The 26,437-nt window shown below is 42.2% G+C and overlaps 2 protein-coding genes across 3 annotated transcripts in view; one reads left to right on the forward strand and one right to left on the reverse strand.

Annotated features, from left to right (window-relative positions):
- Positions 1 to 26,237, reverse strand: part of LOC308096163 (pleckstrin homology domain-containing family G member 4B-like) — a 38,314-nt gene extending 12,077 nt beyond the window's left edge. For both annotated transcript variants that reach the window (XR_013934112.1, XM_080443486.1), the window contains exons 1-15: positions 25,887 to 26,237; positions 12,677 to 12,874; positions 9,839 to 12,296; positions 9,358 to 9,552; positions 8,274 to 8,394; positions 7,643 to 7,736; positions 7,301 to 7,387; positions 6,844 to 6,960; positions 6,192 to 6,290; positions 5,825 to 5,976; positions 4,915 to 5,053; positions 4,483 to 4,605; positions 3,647 to 3,844; positions 2,544 to 3,307; positions 1,391 to 1,825 (exon numbers count right to left, since the gene is read on the reverse strand). Coding sequence is in view for 1 of the 2 variants with exons in the window: in XM_080443486.1 (XP_080299612.1) it covers positions 1,391 to 1,825; positions 2,544 to 3,307; positions 3,647 to 3,844; positions 4,483 to 4,605; positions 4,915 to 5,053; positions 5,825 to 5,976; positions 6,192 to 6,290; positions 6,844 to 6,960; positions 7,301 to 7,387; positions 7,643 to 7,736; positions 8,274 to 8,394; positions 9,358 to 9,552; positions 9,839 to 12,296; positions 12,677 to 12,874; positions 25,887 to 25,889 (5,183 nt within the window). In the remaining variant the exon portion in view is untranslated. The remainder of the gene's footprint in view (positions 1 to 1,390; positions 1,826 to 2,543; positions 3,308 to 3,646; positions 3,845 to 4,482; positions 4,606 to 4,914; positions 5,054 to 5,824; positions 5,977 to 6,191; positions 6,291 to 6,843; positions 6,961 to 7,300; positions 7,388 to 7,642; positions 7,737 to 8,273; positions 8,395 to 9,357; positions 9,553 to 9,838; positions 12,297 to 12,676; positions 12,875 to 25,886) is intronic.
- Positions 18,070 to 20,349, forward strand: LOC308096170 (general transcription and DNA repair factor IIH helicase subunit XPD-like; the record flags this gene model as incomplete). Its single annotated transcript, XM_080443495.1, has 1 exon — positions 18,070 to 20,349. The coding sequence occupies one exon, from the start codon at positions 18,070 to 18,072 to the stop codon at positions 20,347 to 20,349; it is 2,280 nt and encodes a 759-aa protein (XP_080299621.1).
- Positions 26,238 to 26,437: the final 200 nt, after the last annotated feature.

Consider the following 26,437-nt stretch of genomic DNA (forward strand, 5'->3'; position numbering starts at 1 on the left):
ATAGAATAGAATAGAATAGAATAGAATAGAATAGAATATTTTCAGGAAAGAAATAAAAAGGTCCAATAACACCAACTATAATAACTGTATTTGTTGATGCTTATAACTCAGGGAGTAATAGAGGTCTTATAAGTAAACTATACAATGGAATTGTGTCATTGAATAAGGACTCTACGATATATGTGAAACAACGATGGGAAAAATAACTTGACATTGACATAAGTGATGAAGTGTGGTCGGATTCATGGGAAACACAATCAACGACTACTAACTCCCTGACCTGGAGAGACTTTAGCTGGAAAAACAAAATCCGCTTCTTTATCACTCCCAAACAGAAGTCTAAACAAACTGGGAACCAGCTGGACTGCTGGAGGGAATGTGGAGATACTATGGTTGACCATGCACATGTCTTTTGGTCTTGTCCTGCAATTCAACCTTTCTGGAAGGAGATAGCAACACTTATCTAAACAATTCTGGGTTTCAGTATCGATACTACATTTGAATCTTTGTATCTTGGACAAACCCCGGATGGACTGAGTCAGAATGACTCTTATTTGTTTAAGATCCTACTTGCAGCAAGCAAAAAAGCTATTACAAAGAACTGGTTGCAGAAAAACTGCCCTACTATTGGACTATTTGTCAGTATTGTGAGACAATTGCATCTCTTAGAGCAGATGACCTACTCTTTGAGGCTCCAAAAGGAGTTGGGTGAAAAAAGATGGGGGAAATGGCTGGACTACTTAGATAGAGTGCCAGATCTCTGATGATGGTTGGTTGTCCTCCCTATGGTATATTGTACTTTGTATTTGGTCTTAAATCCTGTCAACATGTTTCAGTCTTATTACTGGTACCAAATGTCCCATGACCTCTTTTTATTTGTTCTTGTTTTTGTTTTTTTTATGTTTTTTTAAATTTTTTACTGCTATTTTTTCTGTTGCTTTTTTGTACTATTTGATTTTATGTACTGTCTGATAAAACTTCTGAAAATAAAGAGTTACAAAAAAGAAGAAGAATAGAATAGAATAGAATAGAATAGAATAGAATAGAATAGAATAGAATAGAATAGAATAATTCCATATCAGTTCAGGTTGTTGTTGGCAAGACTGTACCTGTGTTACTTCAATGTAAGCTTAGAGACAGATAAAGAAAAAGAATGCATAAAAAGTCACCGTCTCACATGGGTAAAGATGTAAAGTAGGGTTTCAATCAATGAAGTAGGTTAGACACACACACACACACACACACACACACACACACACACACACACACACACACACACACACACACACACACACACACACACACACACACACACACACAAACACACACACACACACACACACACACACACACACACACACACACACACACACACACACCATAAACTTACAGGGCATTGCTGGTACTCTCCTCTGAGCCGACGGGCAGGCTGGAGGTTTTACCGCAGGAAGTACCGTTACCTCCCGCAGCTTCCAGTGCTCCCACAAAGGACTCCTCCGAGCAGAAGCTCCCATGGCGGGAGATCTGGAACCTCTGTGCCTCCTGGAGGATCCGACAAGACGGCTGACCGCGATGGGAGCAGGGCGATGACGTTTGAGCCAGAGGCTCTGGCAGGGTGGGTGCTGACCCAGACCCGGCAGTCGGTGACGCTACGACAGTGGAACACGAGGCCTCGCTCACCGACCGAGTGCCCAAACCTCGTCCCCATGGGAACCACTGGCAGCCGACGGTGTGCGACTGAGAGAGAGCAGCGGCATCTCTCTCACGCCTCGCTCGGTTGTTAACCTCCCTCTTCTTGTGCTCTCTCTCTGTTCTCCTGGGCGACCTGTGAAGAGATGGTAAACGAGCAGCTTTAAAAGCCAATGTGGCATGATATGCCACAAAAAAATATTTTCCTGAAACGTTATATAACTTTATCTTCTGGCTGCTACACTGAAATTGGCACATAATAAACAGCATTACTTATGGCATTTATAAGCTGTTATTTGAACCACTAACCATTATAATGATTGACTACTTCAGGATTTCTAGACCTGTGTCTTATTTTAAAACACTTTTCAAAACATACTTGTATCAAAAGGCCTTTTTTATGTTTTTATTATATTTTCTTTATTAAAATGCTATTGGAACCTTTTATGGATACATGGTATATGAATAGAATTGTATTAATAGTGATATACCATTATTATTATTATTATCATTACTTGGGGCCATGCATGTCGGGAATGATGCACGTTGTGCCATTTGGTCAGTCTGTGAAGCTGACAGTTTGGGTTGGCCAATCAGAGAAGCCGATTCATACATCCCAAACCATCTCCCAAACCCACTGAGAATTTCTTCCTCTTTCTCAGACCCACGGGCCGACAGATACACATATTCGTGATGTTTCGGTTCTCGGAAACCGTTTGTCCATCCGAAGCCATTCGGCTTTGCACACCTTGGGGTTATATGAGACACAAACGCCAAGTTTGTGACTGTGTGACACACAGACAGAGATTCTGTGAATCATATTATTGATTATTATTAAATAATAATAATTTTACCTGTGGGGAGAGTCTGGACTGACCCTAGACCCCTCGTTGGTTCTAGCATCATAGCTAGGTAGCATATTCTCAGGTTTGGCAGCATCACAGAAGGCTTCACTTATGGAGTTTGTATTACTGTTCCCCAGGATTGGCCTTCTCTTCCTCATGTCCACTGTCCCTGTGATGATTCCCTCCCACTGAGGGTGTCCTGGCCCAGGGGTGGATTGCAGTGCCATATTCTGGCCACTAGGTGACACAGTCTGACCGTCAAGGTCTCCCTCAGCACTGTGGCGATCACACCAAGCAGTCTGGTGCTGTTGATGATAGGCCTCATTCACATCCTGCATCCTCTCCTGAAGCTGCTGCCTGGCCTCCTGGCACTTCAGCCAGGCAACATTCCAGACCCGCATCCCCCTGGAGCCCCGAAGGGAGCAGGCTTGGGCCTTGACCTCCTGAAATTGCTCAGGGCTGAAATGTAGGAACCGGAGTTCGTAAGCCTGGAGCAGGGTGGGGTCATGACCCGTCAGTGGGATGTCAGGAGTGGTAGGTCCCACCTCTGGTACTGGGATGGTATTAAGATCATGGTCGTGCTGCTGGTACTGCAACGCTTGAGTGTTAAATTGATGGTGTGAGGTTGTATTATGGTCATGCTCATGGTGTTGGTCTTGTGTGACATGGGTATGAGGTGGGTGCGTGGTGGTGTTAGGATCTTGTTGTACTGGGTGGGTGTTGGGTTGATTCTGGTCCAGGTACTCTTTGCATTCCATAGCCAGTGCTGTAGCCTAATAGAAGATACAGAGGTAGAGATTACAGCAGCAACCATGGGCAGCGCAATATGTTTTTAGTCGTTTTTGTCACCTTACATATCTGAAATATTTCAGTTACTCTGACAAAAAATCGAATGAAAGAGTAACAAACAACATGAACAATAAAACAAGCAATGAAATACAGCAAGTGCCGCGTAGAACGTTGGCACTCAAAATGGTAACAAATCTAATAGGTTAGAACCGTACCCGTACATTTGTTATGTACACTGTTTTCCAGTGAAAGACTACATTTACTCATTTTGGATTCAAGTCTGAAAAACATTTGAGATCCCTCTGGCAAGGACTCCCACCAACCTGCTCACAGAAGTCGCACACGTTGACCATAATCTGCAGCTCCCGGCAGCAGGCTTCCGCCCTGGACAGGAAGTTCCCCAGGTCCGACTTGAAAGTGCGGACCAAGGTCCTGAAGACCTCTGTCTCTGGGTAGGACAATCCATCTGCCTGAAGCCTCTCTGCCTCTGACACCAAAGCCATGGCATGGTGGTTACGGTCCTGAAGGAAGAGAATGTGTGTGAGAGAGAGTGAGAGTGAGAGACATAGACAGAGACAGAGAGAAAGAGAGAGAGAGCGAGATTAGCATGTTAGTTCAGTTATATTGTGAGTTAGACCTATGTTTTTTCAGTGATTGGTTGAGGCTACTGAGTTAGACTAATATGAATATGGGGGAAGGATAGTTTGTCTCATAGTACAAATTTAAGTTTATAAAGTATGATTACATGAGCTGAGCGGGAAGCCCTTCATTCACACTATACTTCTCTTTCCATCTTTCTTAAAGCTGCAATCCATAACTTTTATTTTAACCAATCTGTATGGTAAAGTATACTGACACAATATAACTAACACAACTGCATTGGTTGGACATGGTCTCCCTTGTCTTCTGTGGTCAGGTAGGACCACTACTGAGGTACTGCATGAAGCTCGAAAAAGAAATATGTCGCATTCCCAAACAAGCTCTCTATTATAGTTCAACAGCAGAATTGTTGGTGCCCGGCAAGAGATCCGGGTTCGTATTGCAGACTTAAACAGGTAACCAGACATACAGGGACAAAGACTCATATACAGCTACAATGTAACACAAAGGAGACTCACAGATTCATATACAGCTACAATGTAGCACAAAGGAGACTCACATTGGCTTCAATGAGGAAGGCAGTGAAGCTGTTCAGTGTCTGTTCCACTCTGTATTTGGAGTCCTCGACTTCCGCAGCCTCCAGCAGGTGGCGCTGTCCCTCTGCATCAAACCACTCCTTGATCTTGCAGCAATCAGATGGAAGATGTGCTTTATTTAAACTTCACTAGATTTTTTCCGAATTGCAATTTTATTAACTGCAGACACTTTTCTGGATTTCGGAGTTAGATAATAAAACCTTAATAATTGCAATGTTTTTACGCAACACGTTTTTGACATATGCACATCAAATAGACTACACAGATAAGACAATGGAGCACTCTTATGAGTGCTCCATTGGTCTTATTTGGATATTTCATTACAAGCGCTCAGGTAAAAGCTTTTTGCTAATTGTGTGAATGTTGTTTGACAACTGTGTAAAAACCTTCAGTACCTGTGTGAAGTGTCCCTCCATCTCTCTCAAGCGGAGCAGGTACTCCAGGTGTTCCTGTAACACGTTGGACCTCTGCACCAGGAAGTGAGCCTGCTCCTCTACATGATTGTACAGGCTGGTCACCGAGTCCACTGCATCGCTGCAAGGTAAGGAGATAAAGCATTTTCAATAATCCATGAGTTTGGTTGGATTCAAGATCAATATTCAGCAGTTTGTTCTCAGTGTGAGTGAGAATCATTCTATCATCACAATGCACGGTACTGTATGGTATACTGAAGTGTTTCCCAACCTGATGTCCGGTTCCCCCTGGGGGGTAGTCTAAAATTTTACACATGTTGCACAAAATCATGACTTGCTTTCATCCACTGTCTACATGTATCTTCTCAATGTGATATCAGTCCAACTTGTCATACAGACAGTGTCATTGCTTGACGCTTGCTTTGGCAATGTAAACGTATGTTTTCTCATGCCAATAAAGCTGAATTGAACTGCATTGAAATAGATTTATTCTTTTACATTTCTTTCAAAAGGTTTCAAAGACAGTGAAAATAGCCAATCTACAGGCTCACAAGCTCACAATGCGTCCATGGAGTTAGCTCCAAGGAATAAAGTTTGGGAACCAATGCTATATTGCACTATTTTAATCATATTTGTTCATGTACACTGTCCAGTTGAGATTATGTTCTAAATACAGCAACAATACACAGTTACATCATCAGTGTTAATGTATCCATTTGTAAGTGTACTGAGAGTGTACAATAATTTAACCAAATGGACCTTTACGGGTCCATTTGGTTACATTTGTACACTCTCAGATAGAGTTAAACTGAGGATTTTACTGTGTACAGAGATTAATTCCTTGAGTGAACACCATACTTGACAATGGGTGATGCACAGTGGGAATGTTTACCTGAAGTCCTCACAGTGGGGGTATTTCATGTCACTCTCCCTCCTCAGCCTGGCCAGATTGGCCCCGCCTTCTCTTTGCAAGCCAACCAATCGGCTGTCCTGCAGAACATCCCTCATCAGAGTTCTCTGATCCACTATGCACTGCTGTACATTCTATCAAAGGTAAAGACAGAAACACGCTGGTTGTAAACATAACATTGAGCACTAGCGAAAGTTTGTATTAAAGTTTTCACTCACCAACAACTACTGTACAGAATCTATTATCAAGCAAACATATATGTATTGGATATGCAAAGGTATTTGCAAAATTGTACATACAGTATATTGCACAGTGTAAAATGCTTAAATGTATTTATAAAGACTGGTACCGGTACAGTGTCAATCTTGTGGGTCTCCTCCAACTTCCTGATGGCTTTCTGTAGCAGGGCAGCTGCCTCATGCAGGTCAGACACAAAGGGGTGAAGCTTCTAAAGAAAAGAATAGTTACACACATTAAATATAGGTATGCACAGACGAATTCACCCTCTAAAGCAAGGATTAATCAAAGAAAATTTACATAAAAATGTATAATAATAATAATTGTTTTATTCATAAACTGTTGTTGTTGTTTTCTCAATTTTCTCCCCAATGTAGTCATTGCCAATCCCCCACTATGTGTTTAGTCCGTGTCACAGTGACAACCCCTACTTGTTGGTCTTGGGGAGGGTGTGGACAACCATGGTCTCATTCAATACACATGGAGTCACCAGTCACTACTTTTCACATGAGAGTGAGAAGTTTCACAAGAAGGATTTTGACGTGTGCAGAGGAACACGCTATTCCTTCCTGTTCTGCTCCCTGCTGAGCAGGTGTCCCGACCAGCCTATAAGAGTCTCTAGAGACAGAGATCGCCCTCCCCTGCCGGCTTACCACTTAAAAACACTGTTTGTTTGAGCGCTCAGCCAAGCCGGAGGACTGTGGAGGAATCTGTGGAGCCTTAATAAAATAAAATAAACTTTACACAGTTAATGAGGAACCCACCTGGTGCAGGTCCAGCCAATCATGGTGGCTGTAGGACAGTGTTCCATCCAAACACGAACTCAGCTGGTTTGCTTCCACCATCTTGTGCAAGGCCTTCACTGAAGTCACTATTTCAGTCTGTTTCACAACACATGACAGAGTAACATCAGCAACTTTACACCACTTTTACACAATATGTTTGAACTTCAGAGTAATTATACTGCCATTCAGGTAATTACAGCTGTGACTAAATGCTGAAATAGCACGTGCTGACTAGTAAAATGGTCACACATTGTGGCCTTAATTACTCAACTATAATTGCAAAATGTAACACAATAATCTAAAGTAGTATACAGAATTGTAGTGCCTTCTACACAGCAAATACAAAGATATTAACCAGAAACAGTCACGTTTTACACTTTCAGAGTGGGCAACCCACTGTCCTTTTTACAAATGGCAACTACAGCACAAGTCTGACCTGTATCCCCGGACATCTGTCCGGTCGATGGCTGATGTCCTTCTCTCCCAACACCACCATATGGTGTACCACTTGCGGAGTCTGCTCCTGGAACAAAGACACAGCCTGATAATTCACTGATGAAATTCATTAAGTAAATGGAGCTCATACCATCAATGATACAATAGAGAAACAAATTGATGTGACAGTTTATACAGGTTTTAGTCACTTGATGAAGACAAGACAACATATGCTTTGAACTTAACAGGTAAGTCAGCCAGGCATAAACAATCAATCAACAATACAATTCCTCTCTGGACTGCAGCAATAGTGCTGATAAAAGGAGGTTTGTGTCCTTGGTACCTGCAGCATGGTCAAGGCTTTGAAGAAGTATGGTGGAGGTGGGATCTTCCTTGCATCAACTACAACTGTCATTCCAAGCTCTCTGGTTTCTCTCCTACATATACAGATACAGTAAATAAAAGAATACACATCTGTAGCACACAATAAAACAGTTCACAATACATTTGTATCCATACAGTAGACAACTACAATCATATTGTAAAGGAAAACAATTGCTTGCTTTTTCCCATAAGTAAGTAGGTACGAGTGGCTTATTGTCGGTATTGGCCGAGAACGACGGTGTCTATCCCCTTTTTCATGTGCTAGACCCCTGGGAGATGGAAAGCTGAGGTGGGGTGCAACACCTACCATCAGCTCCCAGTACTTACCGCACAACTTAGTTACCCAAGCCATGATACTCATATGCTGATTTGGCGGGGCCAGGGATCAAACCCAGAACCTTGTGGTCCAAAAGTGAGTGCTCTACCAACTTAGCTACCCGGACACAAACACATGCTTGTTTCACATTACCAAATGACTAAGCACTTTGCTGTGATTCGTTGATTAATTGAATGCATAAATGATTAAAAGCCATAAAGCAATTTAAGTTAAAAGGCAAGACTAAAAACATCCAAAATATGTTTCTACTTACCTAATGATAGAGTGGAAGTACAGCAGTGTTTGGCTGAGTTCCTGGTTAGTTACAAATGACCTCCATCCCAGGTGGTCTCCATAGGCCTCAACTACTGCCCTTCCTGTTCTGTCTCTGCCTCCTAAAGGTGATGGAGAGGGGGAGAAAAAGTTAGATTACAGGAGACAAATCTCAAGAGAATATCTAGATTGTATTTGGAGTCCTCCATAGACATCACCCGCATTCCTCTTTGACCAACTGTACCTCCAAGGGATGGAGGGAGAGAGGGGGAAATGTCACATTGTTCCTTTCTCTTGAGGTAATAACTGCCACGTAGGACATTTTGTCAATTTAGTGGTAACAACTTATGATAAGGTGCTTGCAATAAGCATTAATTGACAGTTAATAAGGCCCTTATAAGTCCTTATAAGATGCTTATTGTGTTAATAAGACTATAATGTACGTAAGAACATTAACAAAAGCCATATGAGTTTCTTAAAGTTGTTTATAATAGCATCCTTTATTAGGTACTTATTAACAGTTACGGTAACTATGCCCTTTGCATCTAGCTGGTCTAAAGTGGGAACAAGCCATTTTAAGGTTAATAAAACCATCATTATGCACAAATGAACAGTTAGCTATGCATTTCTCAGTGTACAATACTAGGTAAGTTAGTGAGACTGAATACATGTATTTGTAATGCTATTATTAACAACTTTAAGAAAAAAGATTTTATTAATGTTCTTAAGCAGTCTATTAACTCTTGACGTTTCTTGAAGTTTCTTGAAGTTTCTTATAAACGCTTATTTGTCTTAGAATCTGACAATACTGTACATGTTTACAATGCTATTATTAACACTTATATAGTCTTATTAACACACAAGCATTTTTATAAGGACTTATAAGGGACTTATTAACTGATTATTAATGCTTATCACAACCACCTTATAAGTTGTTACTACTGATGGTGTCGCTTATATTAGCTGCTTGGTCACGGTTAAAATATAAAAGATGTGCAGACATCCTTTTTTGCTGTTTTGATGATTGTTAATACATGTCAACTTTATCGGTACGTTTTCTTATTTAACAAACCAAATTTGCCAACCTGTGAGACATGCTATTCCCAGGTAGAGGGGGTGGGTTCCGATATCTGGGCATCCCAGTGGCAGGTAGTCTGGTCTGGGTAGAATTGGTTCAGGTTGGGGTGTTGTCTGGTTCTCTGTTGTTGGAGGTGGATGGGTTTGTTCCCGGTTCTCTGTCTGTTGTACATTTCCACTGACAGCTTTTACTGGCTGGTTGCCTTCATGAGAAACAGGATATAGTGTAGGATGTGATGGCACAATTGATAAGATCCATTAATGCTGACTTCTTTGAGGTAGACAAACTGAAGGAGCAACACAAAGATGAACAGAGCAGAGCAGAGCAGACTAGAATAGAACCCAACAGAATCCAATAGCATATGGCCTCAGCCAGAGTATTGAATAGGAGGATAAACTGAGAAAAAGGTGTACAATGGCTACAATGAAATAATACAAATAAATAAATAAAACCAATACAACAAACCGACAACTTCCATAAAACCATACCTTTATTGAATATCTTCCTTCTGTTGATCTTGGGTGACACCAGCCCAAAGGCAGTGGTGTTTTTACATTTGACCACATGTAGCCTGGGCACCTCCTCTGTACTAGAGACAGTGTTGTCTATCTTTCGAACATTTTGACCTCGTACCACGACCACCTCACACTTCTCTGAGGTGTCCACAACTGTGGTGGACAGAGATGAACATCTTTTGTCCACTTCTGTGGAATCACGTCTGTTCTGTAACACCACACGAGGCCTAGCAATGTTGACATGAACCTCTGCAGAATCACTGTTATTTTCCAATACTTTACAAATGCTTGAATTCATCCCTGTAGGGTTCAATCTGTTTGGCAATATTGTATGAGGCTTAACAATGTTTGCATTTGTCCCTGAAAGGCTGCTTGCACTCGGTGGTAATATACAAGGCTTAAAAGAGTTCATGTCTATCCGTTTGGGAGCATTTGAGCTCAACAAAACTCTTTGGGATGTTGTGGCGTCAATATTTCCTCCAAAACCTACATTTGTCTCATGTTTTGTCTCAACTTCCTGATAATGCACAACACCAGGAGGTTTGTTATAGGAGTGAGCATCCCTGGATTCCCAACATGGTGCTGTTTTCCTTTCACCCAAACGCCAGGGATGAGGTTCAACTGTCAGGCCAGTTTTTCCATCACATCTCAATGTATTTGAGTCCATACAAACAGCAAGATTTTCACCTCCAGGTGTCCAACATGGTGCAGAGTTCCTCTCCCCTGACTCATTACAGACAACACCACAGGCAGGGGGAGTTGTCTGGTTCTGAATCCCAGGATCGCAGCACCCACCCTGGGCATTATACCATGGATACCCTCTCCTCTCGTTCTCTGGTGGCACCTGCCTCCCATCACCCGATGAGTTAAAATCATACCCGTCCTCGTCCAAAACGGATAGCGTATTCCCCCACTCTTTCTCCCTCTCAATGGCCACAGGGTTTTGTATGGCAGCCTGATAGGATTCTCTGTATCTGCACCTAAGCTCCTGAGCTCGGGAGACCTTCCCACCCTGTCTCCTTGTCATACATGGGGTACAAGGTGCCTCTGAGCACTGTACGGTGCGGACACATTCTCTGTGGCTGGCAGGAGAGTGGGAATGCAGGTGATGGTGGGGATCGTGTTGATAGGAATGGTCGAGGGCCGGTGGGGGTCCAGCTTCACTTTGCAAATTATGTTTAAATAACATAGCTGATTGGGGGAGGGTGTGTGTTTTAGTAGGTGGCTGCATTTGTGTTTGTGAATATGTTGGAGTTTGCTGTAGCAAGTGCGGCCGTGCTTGTGTGCATGTCACCGTTTGTGACTGCATTTGTGCATGTGGATGTATCCGTGTTTGGGTTGGTGCCTGTGGGTACATTTGTGCTTGGTTTTGTTGTTGCTGTTGTGCTTGTTGCGCCAGTGCACGAGCTCCACCAAAAAGCATAGCTGCCTGTAGTATATCAATGTACTCCCCTTCTTCAATGTTTAGTCTGCAAATCTTGTCTGTTGAATGATTTGTATTTGAACCGAGTAGGTTTGTGTCTTGCTTTGAATCTACACTTCCAAGTGTACTTTCGCTATTATCTGTGCCTGCAGATCTATTTGTATTTTCCCTAATACTTGTAGTTGAATCTACACTTTGGCTACCTTTGGCTGTACCTGTTCCAGGGCAGCGACTGTCCCAGGTATTAGGAGACACCCAGCCAATCGGTTTTGACTCAGTGTCATTCACTTTAACCAGTCTAGACGAAGCAGCAGTGCTATTTTCCACTAGGCAGAAAGACACAGCGATGCCATGCTTTGCTGGACATATCCTGGTCTCCACTGAGAATGCACAGGGATGCGGACTACGTTCTGTTGCCGACTCCCGCTTGGCTGTTGGCAGAGAACACAGGATGGTTGTAGGAGGACGATTAGATGAGGATTCCTTTGCAGATAAAAGATTAATTGAAGGATTTGTCGGAGAATCCTGAGCAGCAGCCGCCGCAGGAGAGAAAGAAGGACGAGACAGAGGAAGAGGTCGAGGTGGAGATGAAGGACGGGCCGAGGCCATAATAGTCTCGGCACGCTGCGGCACCTCCACAAACTCAGGCACAGCCACCCATTCCCATGGTAACCTTATCACACCCTGCTCTGTGGCGAGCAGGCACTGGCTGAGAGGAGTTCCATGGCGGCCGCGATTGATCTCCTCCAACCAATCAGAAGTGAATATGCAAGGATAGCAAGTCTCTGCAATGGGGGTTTCCTCAACCACTTTCACCCTAAGCCCCTCCTCTTCTAGCAGGCTGCAGACCACGATACGAGTTGATTGACTGCAGAACGGCACCACCTGGAGGAAGAAGTCACCAGGGCGCAGCAGGAGGGAGTTGATTGGAGCAAGGTGGATGACAATTTGGTCTCGCAGACACAGTGGCCAGCCTTCACAGAGGAAGACCACATCAGAGAACTGTGCCTGAAATGAGGGAAAGAGGATATGATTTAATAAGAAATATTTTTAATTACTGCACATGCATATTTGGATCACTCCAAATAAAATAAATCAGCAAATGCTTTAGCATTTAGATTCTATGTATCTAAGGGTGTGTGTGTGTGTGTGTGTGTGTGTGTGTGTGTGTGTGTGTGTGTGTGTGTGTGTGTGTGTGTGTGTGTGTGTGTGTGTGTGTGTGTGTGTGTGTGTGTGTGTGTGTGTGTGTATGTGTGTGTGTGTGTGTGTGTGTGTGTGTGTGTGTGTGTGTGTGTGTGTGTGTGTGTGTGTGAGGTGAATATGTACAGTATGTATATACATCTGTCCATGTGTGTTTGTCTACAACAACCCAAAGACGACCCACTCACGCATGCGGCTTGCTGCACACTCTCCAAAATGTGCTTGGCTGGGACCAGGAAGTCCAACAAGCACCGGAGGGCGTCACCGTGGTAACGACCCTCGATGACCTGGAAAAGCTGGCCGAGGACTATAGGGGCGGTGGCCTCAAAGGGCGGATAGAGGGCCGACAGAATGTTCTGGATCAACCCCTCCACGGAATCTGGGTTCTGGAGAAATAAGGGAGGAAGAGTGAGTGGTTTAGGAACAACAGGTGAAAGGTGGTTGATGCCGTGTCGGGTGAATCTTTTTTGGTCTTTCTGTTTATTTAAACCCTGGTGGCACACACTGGAGACTTGACATCAAAACCTTTCAGCCCCACCCCTCTCTCACAGCACACAACACAACCCTCTTCCTCCACCCCATCACCAGCTGAACATTAGCAAAACAAACCCAAACACTAACACTCTGATCTCCCTCTTTAAACATACGTTCAGTCAGTCTGACTGCAAGACACGCCAGTAAACAGAGTTTGGTGTGGTGTCTGGTCTGGTCTCAAGGCTAGCTCCTAGGCCTCATCAGGGTTTATGGTTTCACATTCTCTTTGACCCGAACCCGTGGCCCACCACCCACTTTTAGGCCCTGCTTTATTTAGACCAACGAAGGCCACGCTGGCAGACCCAGGGGTTAACGTATATGTACTTGCATGTTTGAGGCACCGTGGGGAGATTTGTGGCAGTGGGATGGGAGAAGAGGAGTGAATGCAGGGTCATAGTATGAATGTGGCAGCTACATCTCAGCTATGTGTTATGAGTTATGACTCATGAGAAGGATTGATGTCAGTGCACCGGTTACAAATAACAGGACTAAACAAAAATGTTTATTAACTCATTCAATCCGGGAACGCATCTGTGTCATTTTACATTTCTTTGACTATTCAAAAATAGCAGATATACAAGCTCATCTTTGAAAAATCTTGAAAATGTGTGCAAATTTTTGGTTATAAATTATATGTACATCTTTAACTCAAATCTTTGCTTCTGGGGGTCCCTGGAACAAATATTTTTTAGATGGGGGTCTGCGACCAAACACATAATTTTGGGGGTCCTTGTCATGAAAAGGTTTGAGAGCCACTGATATATAGCAACATAATATATATATTTTTTTTTTAAGATTTAGAAGACATTTGTAGAATCCCCAGAAGCAAAGATTTGAGTTACAAATGTTTGCTTGAAAAAATATATATTCAAAGATTTGCACACATTTTCATGATTTCCCCCCAAAAATAGCAGATATACAAGCTATGAGCTTGTAGATCTGCTATTTTTTAATAGCCAAAGTATAAGATAATGGTTAAAGTGGTTAAAATCTAAAGTGACAGATGCTTTCCCGGTCTTAATGGGTTAAGTAAAAGCTTTGCTGTGCTGGATAGATATGTTAATATATTTAGATTAATCTAGACAAATGAAAAACACAGTAAATAATGGCTGCATATCAATTTACGGCACGACACTCTATGGAGTTTACTTGGATTTTCCCCCCACAAAAATGTATGACCACAGCTATACAGATGGAGGTACATTAGATAACGGTGTAGGAATATAAGGGAATAAGAAAATGAAAGAAGGGTGTATCTGGGTGTGATCAATCTGGTCCCTTCAGACTACGTTTGGCTCAAACACTGCTGTCTGTTTTTCATCTGTTTGTCCTGCACCTGTCAGGGGGAGGAATGCAGTCCTCTTAGTCTTTGGAACGATGTCAAGGTTTATTCTGCATAAAAAAAGTGTACTATTCTTCCGCAAACTCTGGAGGTCCATCTTTGTCTGACTGAATTCTCATTTTTTCTCAAGCTAATATATACTGAATGTTATTTTTGCTTAATTCACAAGATCCTGATCTGTCTTCATAAAAAGTGGGCTCTGAATTATCTTTACCGTTGCATACTCTTGTTCCTGTATCGTATCTCTGTGTATATGTCTTTATATTCTCATTTCTCTCTCTCAAACTATATTTCAGATTTGTACATTTTATTATTTTACATAAAAGTGGACTTAATACTTTCTCTGTCTTTCTGTGTCACATTCATCTGTCTGCCTCTGTATTCTTTCTTTTACTCTCAAGCTACATCTCAGATCGAAATTGTCTCCCTATAAAGGTGAACAATGGATCTTTTGGCCAATGTCAATGTGGCACTATACTGAGCAAACTGGGTCCACCTAAATTACCATTAAGCATGAGGTTCAGGTATGACAGTAGACAAGACAATTTGGGAACGGGTAGTTTACCTGTGACCTGTCAATCAAATTGTGTGTGTAAGGCATGCCATGCGTACAAATATTGACATTTATTACATTTATGATTTTTACTACAACAAATAAGTTAGAGAGAGCAAGTGAGTAAGATTTTGAATGTAAACAAAACAAAACAAAACAAAACAAAACAAAACAAAACAAAACAAAACAAAACAAAACAAAACAAAACAAAACAAAACAAAACAAAACAAAACAAAACAAAACAAAACAAAACAAAACAGTGTTTCTGTTCATTTGGGATGTTCCATTGTTCAGCCTTATGACCAACCCTTGAAACATTAGACTCTCCAGTCAGGTCAAATCCCACACAGTTACATCATTTTCCGAACAGTTTTCCAATCCACACCTCACTGAAACATTGCAATGTGATGATAAGTAGGGAGAGGAGGACACAGAGGACACTATGGATGAAGATGATGCCTGTATAACACCTAACACTTGTTACATCAAGACTAAAATAGTGTCAGTAAAAGGCTGGCTGTGTGTGTGTGTGTGTGTGTGTGTGTGTGTGTGTGTGTGTGTGTGTGTGTGTGTGTGTGTGTGTGTGTGTGTGTGTGTGTGTGTGTGTGTGTGTGTGTGTGTGTGTGTGTGTGTGTGTGTGTGTGTGTGTGTGTGTGTGTGTGTGTGTGTGTTGGAGGGGCAATAGAACCTCGTAAATTCCAAGAATTTTAATGACCTGTGACCTGAAGACGCACACTGAAAAGTCTCCTAAGATGGGTGTCCTGGCAGTACTGATACATTTCTAAACGAACAAACACACAAGGGCTGGAAGGCAAAGCTAGCTGAGGCCTTATAATGCTCGCATAATGACAGTGAGATTTAAAGCAGAAACAGAAAGGGCACTGACATGGTGAGCCGCATGAGTCAGCATGACTAGGTTGTGAGCAATTGCTCATCCGTGTTTATGTGAGCATACGCAAATTAGCATTAGCATGTGTCTTTATATGCTGGTTGGCTAGCATGTTTCCTTCTTGCATTAATTAATAAGCATAATGCATGGTGTGTGTGTGTGTGTGTGTGTGTGTGTGTGTGTGTGTGTGCGTGTGTGCGTGTGTGTGTGTGTGTGTGTGTGTGTGTGTGTGTGTGTACAGCCACAGACTCACACTTGCACGTGCGCACACACTCACACTTGCACGTGCACACCTCCCAGGCTGCTCTGAATACTGAATAAGCTGACTGGCAGGGCGTAAATGCTTAGTGGTCCAAAAGTTCAAGGATGACTTTATTTTCCCAGAGGGAAGTTGAGTTGGTCAAGTACAGTAACAGCAGGGCACATAAATAAAACAATGCAATACTCGATACAGCATAGCCTGGAGTGAATTACAATAATCTGCAGCACTATTGTATTGTATTGTATTGGTTGTGTTTTTTGTTGCATTTGTTGTCTATTTGTATGTCTGCTTCTTGTGTTTAACATTTTCCTTTTGTTTATCTTCTACTTTTTGTGTATAACTGAAAAATTAATAAACATTGAATCATAAAAAATAAAAAAATCTGCAGCACTCATTCGCACATGCAAAAGGCAACTACGTATAACGTGCACAATCATCACACATGCATCTGATGAGATGCAAACACTCACACACACGCTGCAACATGCAGAGCTTGCATTAGGAACAGCTGCATAAGATATGGTATGTACTATGTACAGTACAGTAGAAGATCCATTTCTAATATAGACTCAGTCACTCAACTAATGACCCTCTGGCAAGGGAATTCATTTCTATCTCTGTGCTAAAAATTAGTACATCAGACAGGTACATCACACATCGTGTACTGAGTATTTGGAATGATCTATTGGCTGAAAACCAGAAGTTGTGCAACCCCCTAGCACCTAATAGTATTCAGTGCATGTGTATCTTGTACAAGCAGATCTCCCTAGCACCCAGAATAACCAGGCTGGCATCCAGTTGCTGTGGATTCACACTGCTCTATATAAACACGGATCTCTCTCACTCAGCCACTGAAATAAATGGCTATGCTCACATTACTAGATAGGATGTCCCACAGCGGTAGTCGAGGACAGTTTAAATGTCTCTGTCTGTCTAATATCATTAGAAGACAGAAATAGGCTAGGCGTCGTCCATTCCTGGAATCAGGCTCAAACACTGGGAATAACTGGAAATAATAAATAATATAATACAATCTGCAGCTACAGAAACTGCGCATTTACTCTCCAAGTTGAATGCTTATCAACACACTCCAAATGTGTAGCTGCATTGAAAATTCCTTATATGGTTATGGCTGAGTCATGGTGACATGAGCGTGACGTCAGGGGTCCGCCTGCCGGCCGACCAGCCTCCCTTAAAAACCCATTAAAACCGGGACAGCATCCATTTTAGATTTTAGTCTTGGCAATAATAAAATAAAAGAATAAAATAAAGTGTTGGCTATTCAGAAATAGCAGATGTAAAGAACGTTTCAGAGCATACTTGTTAGCATTAGTCATAAATGGATACCACTGCGAGTTAGACCATGTTCAGTATGCCTGGAAACCCATACAGTATAGAGATAACTGACTTATTCCATCCCGACATCCCCATATATGGAGATAACTGACATACCCAAGTCTGGCATCATAGACTCTCTCCTGTAGGCCCATATATGGAGCCAACAGACATCCAAGCCTGACATCATAGACCCTATCTTTGGGAATGACCGACAGATATGACTGACTCACAGCGACATCACCGTGATGACACCAGCACCGTAGCCAACGACATAAAAGGCAAAGGAATCTCCGGGTTAGATCAGATCCATCGGCGATACTCAGAGACATCAGAAAGTGTGAGAACTACTGCTTTAGAAGGCATTGTAGAATCAGCCTAGGCCCTAAGGTACAGGTCTGTGTCCCTTTTATGCCCATGTTTGGAGATTTCTGTATCTGTTGCCTGTATCCATTTATGCCCATATATGGAGTTCAGTGTGACACATGCCCAAATATGGAGTCCGGGCCAGTCTATGACGTCAGTATGATGATAAGGAAGGGAGTAGAGACGCAGATATCTTCAAGCGAGCAGCAGTGATGCAGGGTTTGTAGGAAAGGTTATTTTTTAAATTATTTATACTTATTGAAGCTTGACGGACAAGAAGAGAATCTGCTGTAATTCAAGATGAAGCTGAACATCGAGGGCCTCCTGGTGTATTTTCCATATGACTACATTTATCCAGAGCAGTATTCCTACATGCTGGAGCTGAAGAGGACACTGGATGCCAAGGGACATGGGGTTCTGGAGATGCCTTCAGGAACAGGAAAGACGATATCTCTGTTGTCTCTGATTGTTGCTTACCAGAAGGCCTATCCTCTGGAAGTGACAAAACTCATCTACTGTTCAAGAACAGTTCCTGAGATTGAGAAAGTGGTGGAGGAGCTGAGGAAGCTGATGGAGTATTATTCTAAAGCGGCTGGACAGGTCAACTTTCTGGCACTAGCTCTCTCCTCTAGGAAGAACCTCTGTATTCACCCTGAGGTGTGTTCTCTGCGCTATGGGAAGGAGGTAGATGGGAAGTGCCACAGTCTGACAGCATCATACATTCGTGCACAACACCAAAGCGACCCCAGGAAGCCTGTATGCCAGTTCTATGAGTCTTTTGAAGCAGTCGGACGTCAGGTGCCCCTCCCTGCTGGCATCTATAACCTTGATGATCTGAAGGACTATGGCAGGAAGAAAGGCTGGTGTCCTTACTTCATGGCACGCCATGCGCTTATGCATGCCAACATTGTAGTATACAGCTACCACTACCTCCTGGACCCCAAAATTGCAGACCTGGTGTCCAAAGAGCTGGCCAAGAAATCAGTAGTGGTGTTTGATGAGGCTCACAACATAGACAATGTGTGTATTGACTCCATGAGTGTGAACATCACAAGACGAACACTGGACCGCTGTCAGACCAATGTGGAGACACTCCAGAATACCATACACAAGATAAAAGAGACGGATTCAGCCAAACTGAAGGAGGAGTATAGGCGGATGGTGGAGGGCCTGAAGGAAGCCAACATTGCCAGGGAAACAGACATCTACATGTCAAACCCAGTGCTGCCAAATGAAATCCTCCAAGAGGCGATCCCTGGCAGTATCCGTACAGCGGAGCACTTCGTAGGTTTCCTGAAACGGTTTCTGGAGTACCTGAAATCCCGTCTGAGGGTCCACCATGTGGTCCAAGAGAGCACCCCCCAGTTCCTCAAAGACATCTTTGAAAAGGTCTGCATCGACCGCAAACCTCTCAGGTTCTGTGCAGAGAGGTTGCGGTCTTTACTGCGGACCCTGGAGATTGCTGATATTGCGGATTTCTCTCCTATTACTCTCATCTCTAACTTTGCTACCCTGGTCAGCACCTACAGCAAAGGTTTCACCATTATCATTGAGCCCTTTGAGGACAGAACTCCTACCATTGCTAACCCTGTACTGCACTTCAGCTGTATGGACCCCTCCATCGCCATCAAGCCTGTCTTTGAACGATTCCAGTCTGTTGTCATCACTTCTGGAACTCTCTCTCCTCTGGACATTTATCCCAAAATACTTGACTTCCGACCTGTCACCATCGCGTCTTTCACCATGACCCTAGCACGGACATGTCTCTGTCCTCTGATTGTGGGCAGGGGAAATGACCAAGTGGCCTTGAGCTCTAAGTTTGAGACCAGGGAAGACTTTGCGGTGATCCGCAACTATGGTAACCTGCTCCTGGAGATGTCGGCCGTCGTTCCTGATGGCATTGTGGCATTTTTCACTAGCTATGTTTACATGGAGAATATTGTGGCATCCTGGTATGAACAGGGTATCCTGGAGAATGTCCAGAGGAACAAGCTGATCTTCATTGAGACTCCAGATGCTGCAGAAACTAGCATGGCCCTGGAGTTATACCAGGAGGCATGTGAGAATGGTAGAGGAGCTATCCTTTTGTCTGTGGCCCGAGGGAAAGTGTCTGAAGGAATAGACTTTGTGCATCACTTTGGTCGAGCTGTGATCATGTTTGGAGTGCCGTACGTTTACACACAGAGCCGTATTCTCAAGGCTCGTCTGGAGTACCTCAGGGACCAGTTCCAGATCAGAGAGAATGACTTCCTGACCTTTGACGCCATGCGCCACGCCGCTCAGTGTGTGGGCCGAGTTATTAGGGGAAAGACTGATTACGGACTCATGATCTTTGCTGACAAGCGCTACGCCAGGGCTGACAAGCGCGGAAAACTTCCCAGGTGGATCCAGGAGCACATCAGTGATGGCAGTCTGAACCTCACTGTGGACGAGACTGTCCAGCTCTCCAAACACTTCCTACGAGAGATGGCTCAGCCTTTCAAACAGGAGGACCAGCTGGGTCTGTCTCTGCTGACTCTAGAGCAGCTCCAGTCAGAGGAGATGCTGAAAAAGATCGCTCAGATCGCTCACCAGTCCTGAGGAAACGCAAACCAAAATATAATATCACCATAACAACGCCAGGCCTGATGATGGTGATCTTCAGTATTGATGCACAGACTGTTGTGGTTCCCAAACAGAGGACCAATTTGCCATATTCACACAGTGGCCATTTTTCTCTTATCTCACACTCAGGGTTAGTAGAACATCTGTGACGTTCAGATAGAGGCTAAGTAAGTTGCACTGAAAAACTTTTTATGTTAAGTATCAAATATAAAGATAGAACCCAATATGTTAAATAATACAGTATTCCAGATTAGAGGTCTTTGTTAGAGACCTTACCACAACATCTTTCAACCCACTTTTGGGTTCAGACCAGCCAGTAGAGAACCACTATTTTATAGGCACTGTATAGACTTGCATACTGTAGGAAAAATCAATACACCCTGACTTCCAAGTAGTATAAAGCAGTACTTAAAATACTTTTGTACAATAGAATAAAAGCAGCTCAATTTGGTTCTTCCTCAAATGTCGGGAAGAGATCAGCACTACTGCTTCATCGTGTGATGTTGTTATCCTCTCTTAAACAAAAGCTATATCCTGTGGGTGTGGCCATGATCCAAACCAGTCATTGGTCAAATGAAGTGTCTGTCATACTGACAAGACTACTATTACTTTGTTTCTGATCCTACTGTATCTGTACATCATTTACATTTTTCTGGGGGCTTGTATCTCTTTTCTAAACGCAAACGGGAATATAAACTACATTTCCCAAAAAAAAGATAAGGAAGGGAGTAGCACCGTGCTACAAACTGTTAACAGGCAGGTCCGGTGCATCACAGGAGCGGGACACATCAGCAGACAAAAATAATAAAATATTGGAACATCACAGACAAATACATTTTACAAGGTGCTAAGTAAAGAAAATATAATATTGTGTTGTGTCATATGATGCCTTGACGTCTACAGAAAATAGCAGTTTGATTAAATTGAGGGATAATGTAAATATTTTGTTAAACTGACCAGTGTAATCAGTCACTCTGGTAATGGTGTGTTGAAAAGGATTTTTTGTATTTTCTTTACTCAGACAAAAAGTAGGACAGCTAAGGAGCGAGCATATGGCACAAAGGAGAAAAGGATTTGTTCGCATAGGTCAGCACAGCAGGGATTTGTTCCCATACGGTAGGTCAGCAGTGGGGGTGATGCGGTGTGGGTTAGTGTCATAACCACTACATACATTCAATAAAACACAAAAACAACCCCATATTTAAATCTGTAGTTCCCATACCACAAGGCCTACCCAGGGTATACTGAGAGCAGGACAAAGTTAGCACAGTGATTTGGTCATCTGAGGGATAATGTAATTGTATAGTAAGTAGATTATAGATACAGACAGCACTGTGACCATTCAGTGAACAATCAATAAGGTATTGGAATGGCACATACCCTGCATTGTTGCATTCAGGGAGAATCCTGGTGACAAATGTTCAGATGCTGATAAAACATGTGAGATTCCTTCATGGTAAGAAAAAGTAATCTTGTGTTGAATATTCATTCTCAAGTTTAAGGTACATGATATGTTCAGTGAATTATACAATAGATACAACCACTATAGTCTACAGTTGGTCAGAATAACCAAGAGTGATTTAATTGGACTGGTATACAGTAGATAATCACAATTGTACTGTAGGAGGTGTCAACTGGGGATATGGAAAGGAAATCAGGGCTGCTAGTCCAGGAAACATTCGCCAGAAAATTCCTTTTGAGTCAAACAGGAAAAGAATTCAACTGGAAATAATGTATTTTGGAATCAGTCCCCGGGGATGTTTTGTCCAGACAGATAAAACGGATTGTTAGAGTCTTATACAACAGCTCAGTGGGAAACACAATTCCCCTGAGCCAAAATGCATTGGTTGCTTTGAAACCTGTAGGTTTCAGACCATAATACAGCAGCTCTAAGATTGAACATTCACATTTCACATGTTTGCTTCCTTTTAAACTAGTATCAAAGTGTTCAATAGACAAAAGTCACAACGTGACAAACACAACACTTAGTTTAACTGAGGGTAATCGTTTCTCTACCACAGTGCACACGTGTTGACGCCCGGGTATGGACCTGTGCCAAATTGCACTTGGGGCCGGATATAAACACAAGGCTCAGTAGGCCTACTGTACATGACCACTCAGGCACTGAGGCAGCCAAACGGTATATTTAGTAGCTTCACGGGGATCAGAGAAACAGCCCTTGTGGCAAGCAAACTCTAATCATGATAGCCTTGATCAGCAGAAGGTTTTGAAGGTGGCTTCCAAGTAGTCATCAGGCAGTCACTGGGCCTGTGTTTATGTCATTAAAAACACGTCAGGGGAGTTGCGTAGGGAGCCCTGCGTTTAAACATGTGTATGACCACGCTATGGGAGAAAGTTAAAGCCTGGTTTATACGTCGTCGTACCACAGTGTTGTGCACTGAAAATAGCCGCAATGTTTTGGCACGAGCATTGACGGAGCATAAATCAGACGTGTGTGTGTGCGCACGTGTGAATGTGTTGATTTATTTGTGCATGTATGAATGTGCGTGTGTGTGTGCACCAACTGGGTGAGGAGTGTTATTATATCAAAGTGTGGATTAGCTTTCACTAGCTTACTCATCCCATCTGTAATTAGCCCACAGCTGTGCTTAATGTAACTCACACCAGGAGATTTCATAACAAACAACCAGAAATTATCACTTAGCTACAGTAATAACAGGTGAAAACACTTTAAGCTTCCAGACATCTAGACTGAGCTATGCTGTCGCCCACTGATTCAAGTTGATGTCATAGGTTACACCACTTGAAGTCATATATGAAGTCAAATTTCAGAAATTACAATAAATATACTACAACTATTATAGCTCAAGCCTGTGAGATACACTGGTAAACACATTAGTATTTCCACTATATCTCCTGCCCATATATGGGGATTTAGATTTACAGGCCGCTTAGTGGCCTGAAAATCTAGTAGTACTATCTGCAAACAGGTTGTTGCATATGGTTGAGCATGATGGAGCTTATTTAGTAAGCCTAAATAATCACATATTTTAATTTAATGATTTATGCTTTAAACTAAATTATAGTTTGTAAAAGAAAAAATCAGCACTAAATATTTTAAAACCTGTCTTTAGGGAGGCAAAAGAAACATGGTAAATCCAAGCTCACGTAATGTACAGGAACAGTCCTTCCTTAGGTAAAGGCCAAGTGGTGATTTGTAGTTTAGTAAACAGAGCTGTTGAGCGGACTGTTGTGTATTTCCATTGAATCACCAATGGAGTACAAGTCAGCCTTTTCTGCAGCAAGAGAAGAGATCCTCTGTTTAACCTAGTCAACACAGGAGCTAACTCCCAAACATTGAGGTCACACTCAAAACAGGAATAGACCAGGTGTAAAGGTTAATGGATTCTGGCTTCAACGACATGGCAAATATGCAGGAAGTCGGGCGGGAAAATCACTGCAGAGTACATATAGCCGTACTTGCCAAATCAAATGTACAAGTGTGCTAGGCGGGCTTTTTTAAAATTCAGTTGCTCTCTGAAAACTTTACATAATGTCCCCTTAGTCAGCAGCCCAACAAAATCAATATTATCCACAAGGCACACCCATGCTAGGACTGAGTAGCTGTTAAAACACAGGGAACATAGATTCATTCAGACGTTTTCTCATGAGAAATTCCAGTCTGGCTTTATCAATGGTCTTCACATTCTCAGAATAAGGGGTTACAAAATGTTGTGCTCAACATTCCATTTCCAATCCCATGCAACTGTCAACACTTGAGAGCATTTTCATGACGATGTGGTCAAAATTCCATTCCTCGCCTTCACTGGGTGTATCACAGAAAATTACACTTACATTTCAGATAGTTTCCTCCATGTAACATGCATTCTAACTCTAAATGATTATCATGCCAGCGTGTGGGGATACAGTAGGGAGACATCATACAGTCCTGGCTAGAGCCAGACTGGTGGCAGATGTTTTGTACAATGCTGATCCCCATCTCGGAGAGACCTAGACCACGGATGACAGATATTTTGACCAATAATTTGACCAAAAACTGCAACATATCCTAATCAATTTGAAAAGCTTAGATTGAATTAAAAGTTTCTATTTGAGAACGTTTAACTAGAACAAAAAAATGTAACTTTATTTTATTAAACCACCTAAGCCCTAACAATGCAAGCTTGTAGATCTGCTATTTTTCTTTAAAACTTTTCAAAATATTTTCCTATAATGACATGCCCAAATTAGGGACGGTATAATCAGGACACATCGGCATAATGCATAATTGCCGATACAAAAATCAAATAAAACAAAGTCAAATAATGGCCAATATATCGGCTTGACTGATATATGGTTTGGCCCTAATCCTAACGCTAAAGCAGTAGTGTGTTAGTGTGTGGGGACACAGTAGGGAGATATCATACAGTGACTGTGAAATGGGTCAGAATACCCAATAACTTGAAACCTGGGCCTCACCTTAAGTCACAACAGGTCCTGTGGGGTGCAGTCTGCTATGGAAGCTATGCTATAATCACAATGAATGTTTGTTTCAACATGAAACTCTCTCGTTTCATAAATATAACGTAAATATAAATAAATAATGGAGTCTGCAGCACTATTTCTACAAGGATGGTCACTATAGGACTGTCTACAAAAGGGACACATCATCCCATCATATTTTTTTTTGTTATATTAAATAACATGGCCTTTGGATGTTATATTGTTATATTATACTGTGTTTGTAGTATCCCAAAATACGGTATGATTTTGGACACTTTATAAAAGGAATAAAATGAAAGTACATTATTATGTAAATTTAACTAAGGCATAGCACACCAACATGGCCTTGCATGAAGTGAACTAATACATTGCATCATATCATATGGTATCATATCTTGAATTTGCACCTGTAATAACATTAGAAGGTATCTGACATATTTTAAGTCACACAATATGAAAATAATAATAATAACTCATTTGTCAATTCAAGCCTTACATTTTAGAATTAGATTTTTAGATCTAGAAATTTGGAATTAAACAAGGACCCCACTTAAAACATGGGTGGATATCATGAACTCGATGCCACGGATATGAAAACCTAAGTGACACTCAACACACCTAGAGAACCATGTAACAATAGATGAAAAATTAGGGTGTAATAGTAGCTTATATATTAATTATATTAGCTTATATTAATTCATGTTCCACAGGCAAGGATTACTTAAATACTGTAAAATAAAACATGAACCCAACCTAATTCTGAGAGTTAAACCTGCTGTAACACGGGTTAGTAATCAGTTAGCTCATTTTACTAAATGTATCATAGTAGAGCAGAGGTTATGGAGTTGGTATTTATTTATTAAACCATCATGTATTCAGTCCTTCAACATACAGTCTCAAATAGGACAGCATCATGGTTCAAATATTATACAGAGATAACTACTGCTGAAAATATCCAAATCTTGTCAAAAAAGTATTTCAGAAATGTTATATTATGAAAGATATTTTAGTACATTGAAAAGTGAATAGATTAAAACAAAGCATATTACCATCTTCCTTTCTGTGTGTTGCAGTCCCCATTCATTGCAACAGTGGTGATTTGTGAAATAATCCAAGATTAATAATCTACAGATTGGCCGCTGATACAAAGAGGCTGGTGGTCCTCAGTGACATGCCTTCTGTCCTTAAAGTATTTCATGGCTGAGTGAGTGAGGAAAACCCTGAGCTTGCTGGGTGACTGTTCATAAGAGAGGTCTCTGCTCTGCTCTCTCTCACTGTCTCACACTCTACGTTCTTCAAATCTCTTTCTTGTTCCCCACTTTTCTGTAACTGTAGTCTCCGTTTCTGTCACTCTCTCTCTCTCTCTCTCTCTCTCTCTCTCTCTCTCTCTCTCTCTCTCTCTCTCTGTGTTTCTTTCACCTCTCTCCTGTCTGTCTGTCTCTCTGGTCTGCTCTCACTCTCTCGCAGCACGTCGAGTGCCTGCCGCTATGTTTGTCTGAGGGGGACAGTATGACCCAACATGAGGGGAGGTGAGAGAGCGAGGGAGGGGATGAAAATGAGAGAAGACAGAGGGAGAGGGACAGTGCAGGAAGATAGAGAC

This window comes from Gymnoscopelus braueri, assembly GCF_963280865.1.
Source record: "Gymnoscopelus braueri genome assembly, chromosome: 12".
Lineage (NCBI taxonomy): Eukaryota > Metazoa > Chordata > Actinopteri > Myctophiformes > Myctophidae > Gymnoscopelus > Gymnoscopelus braueri.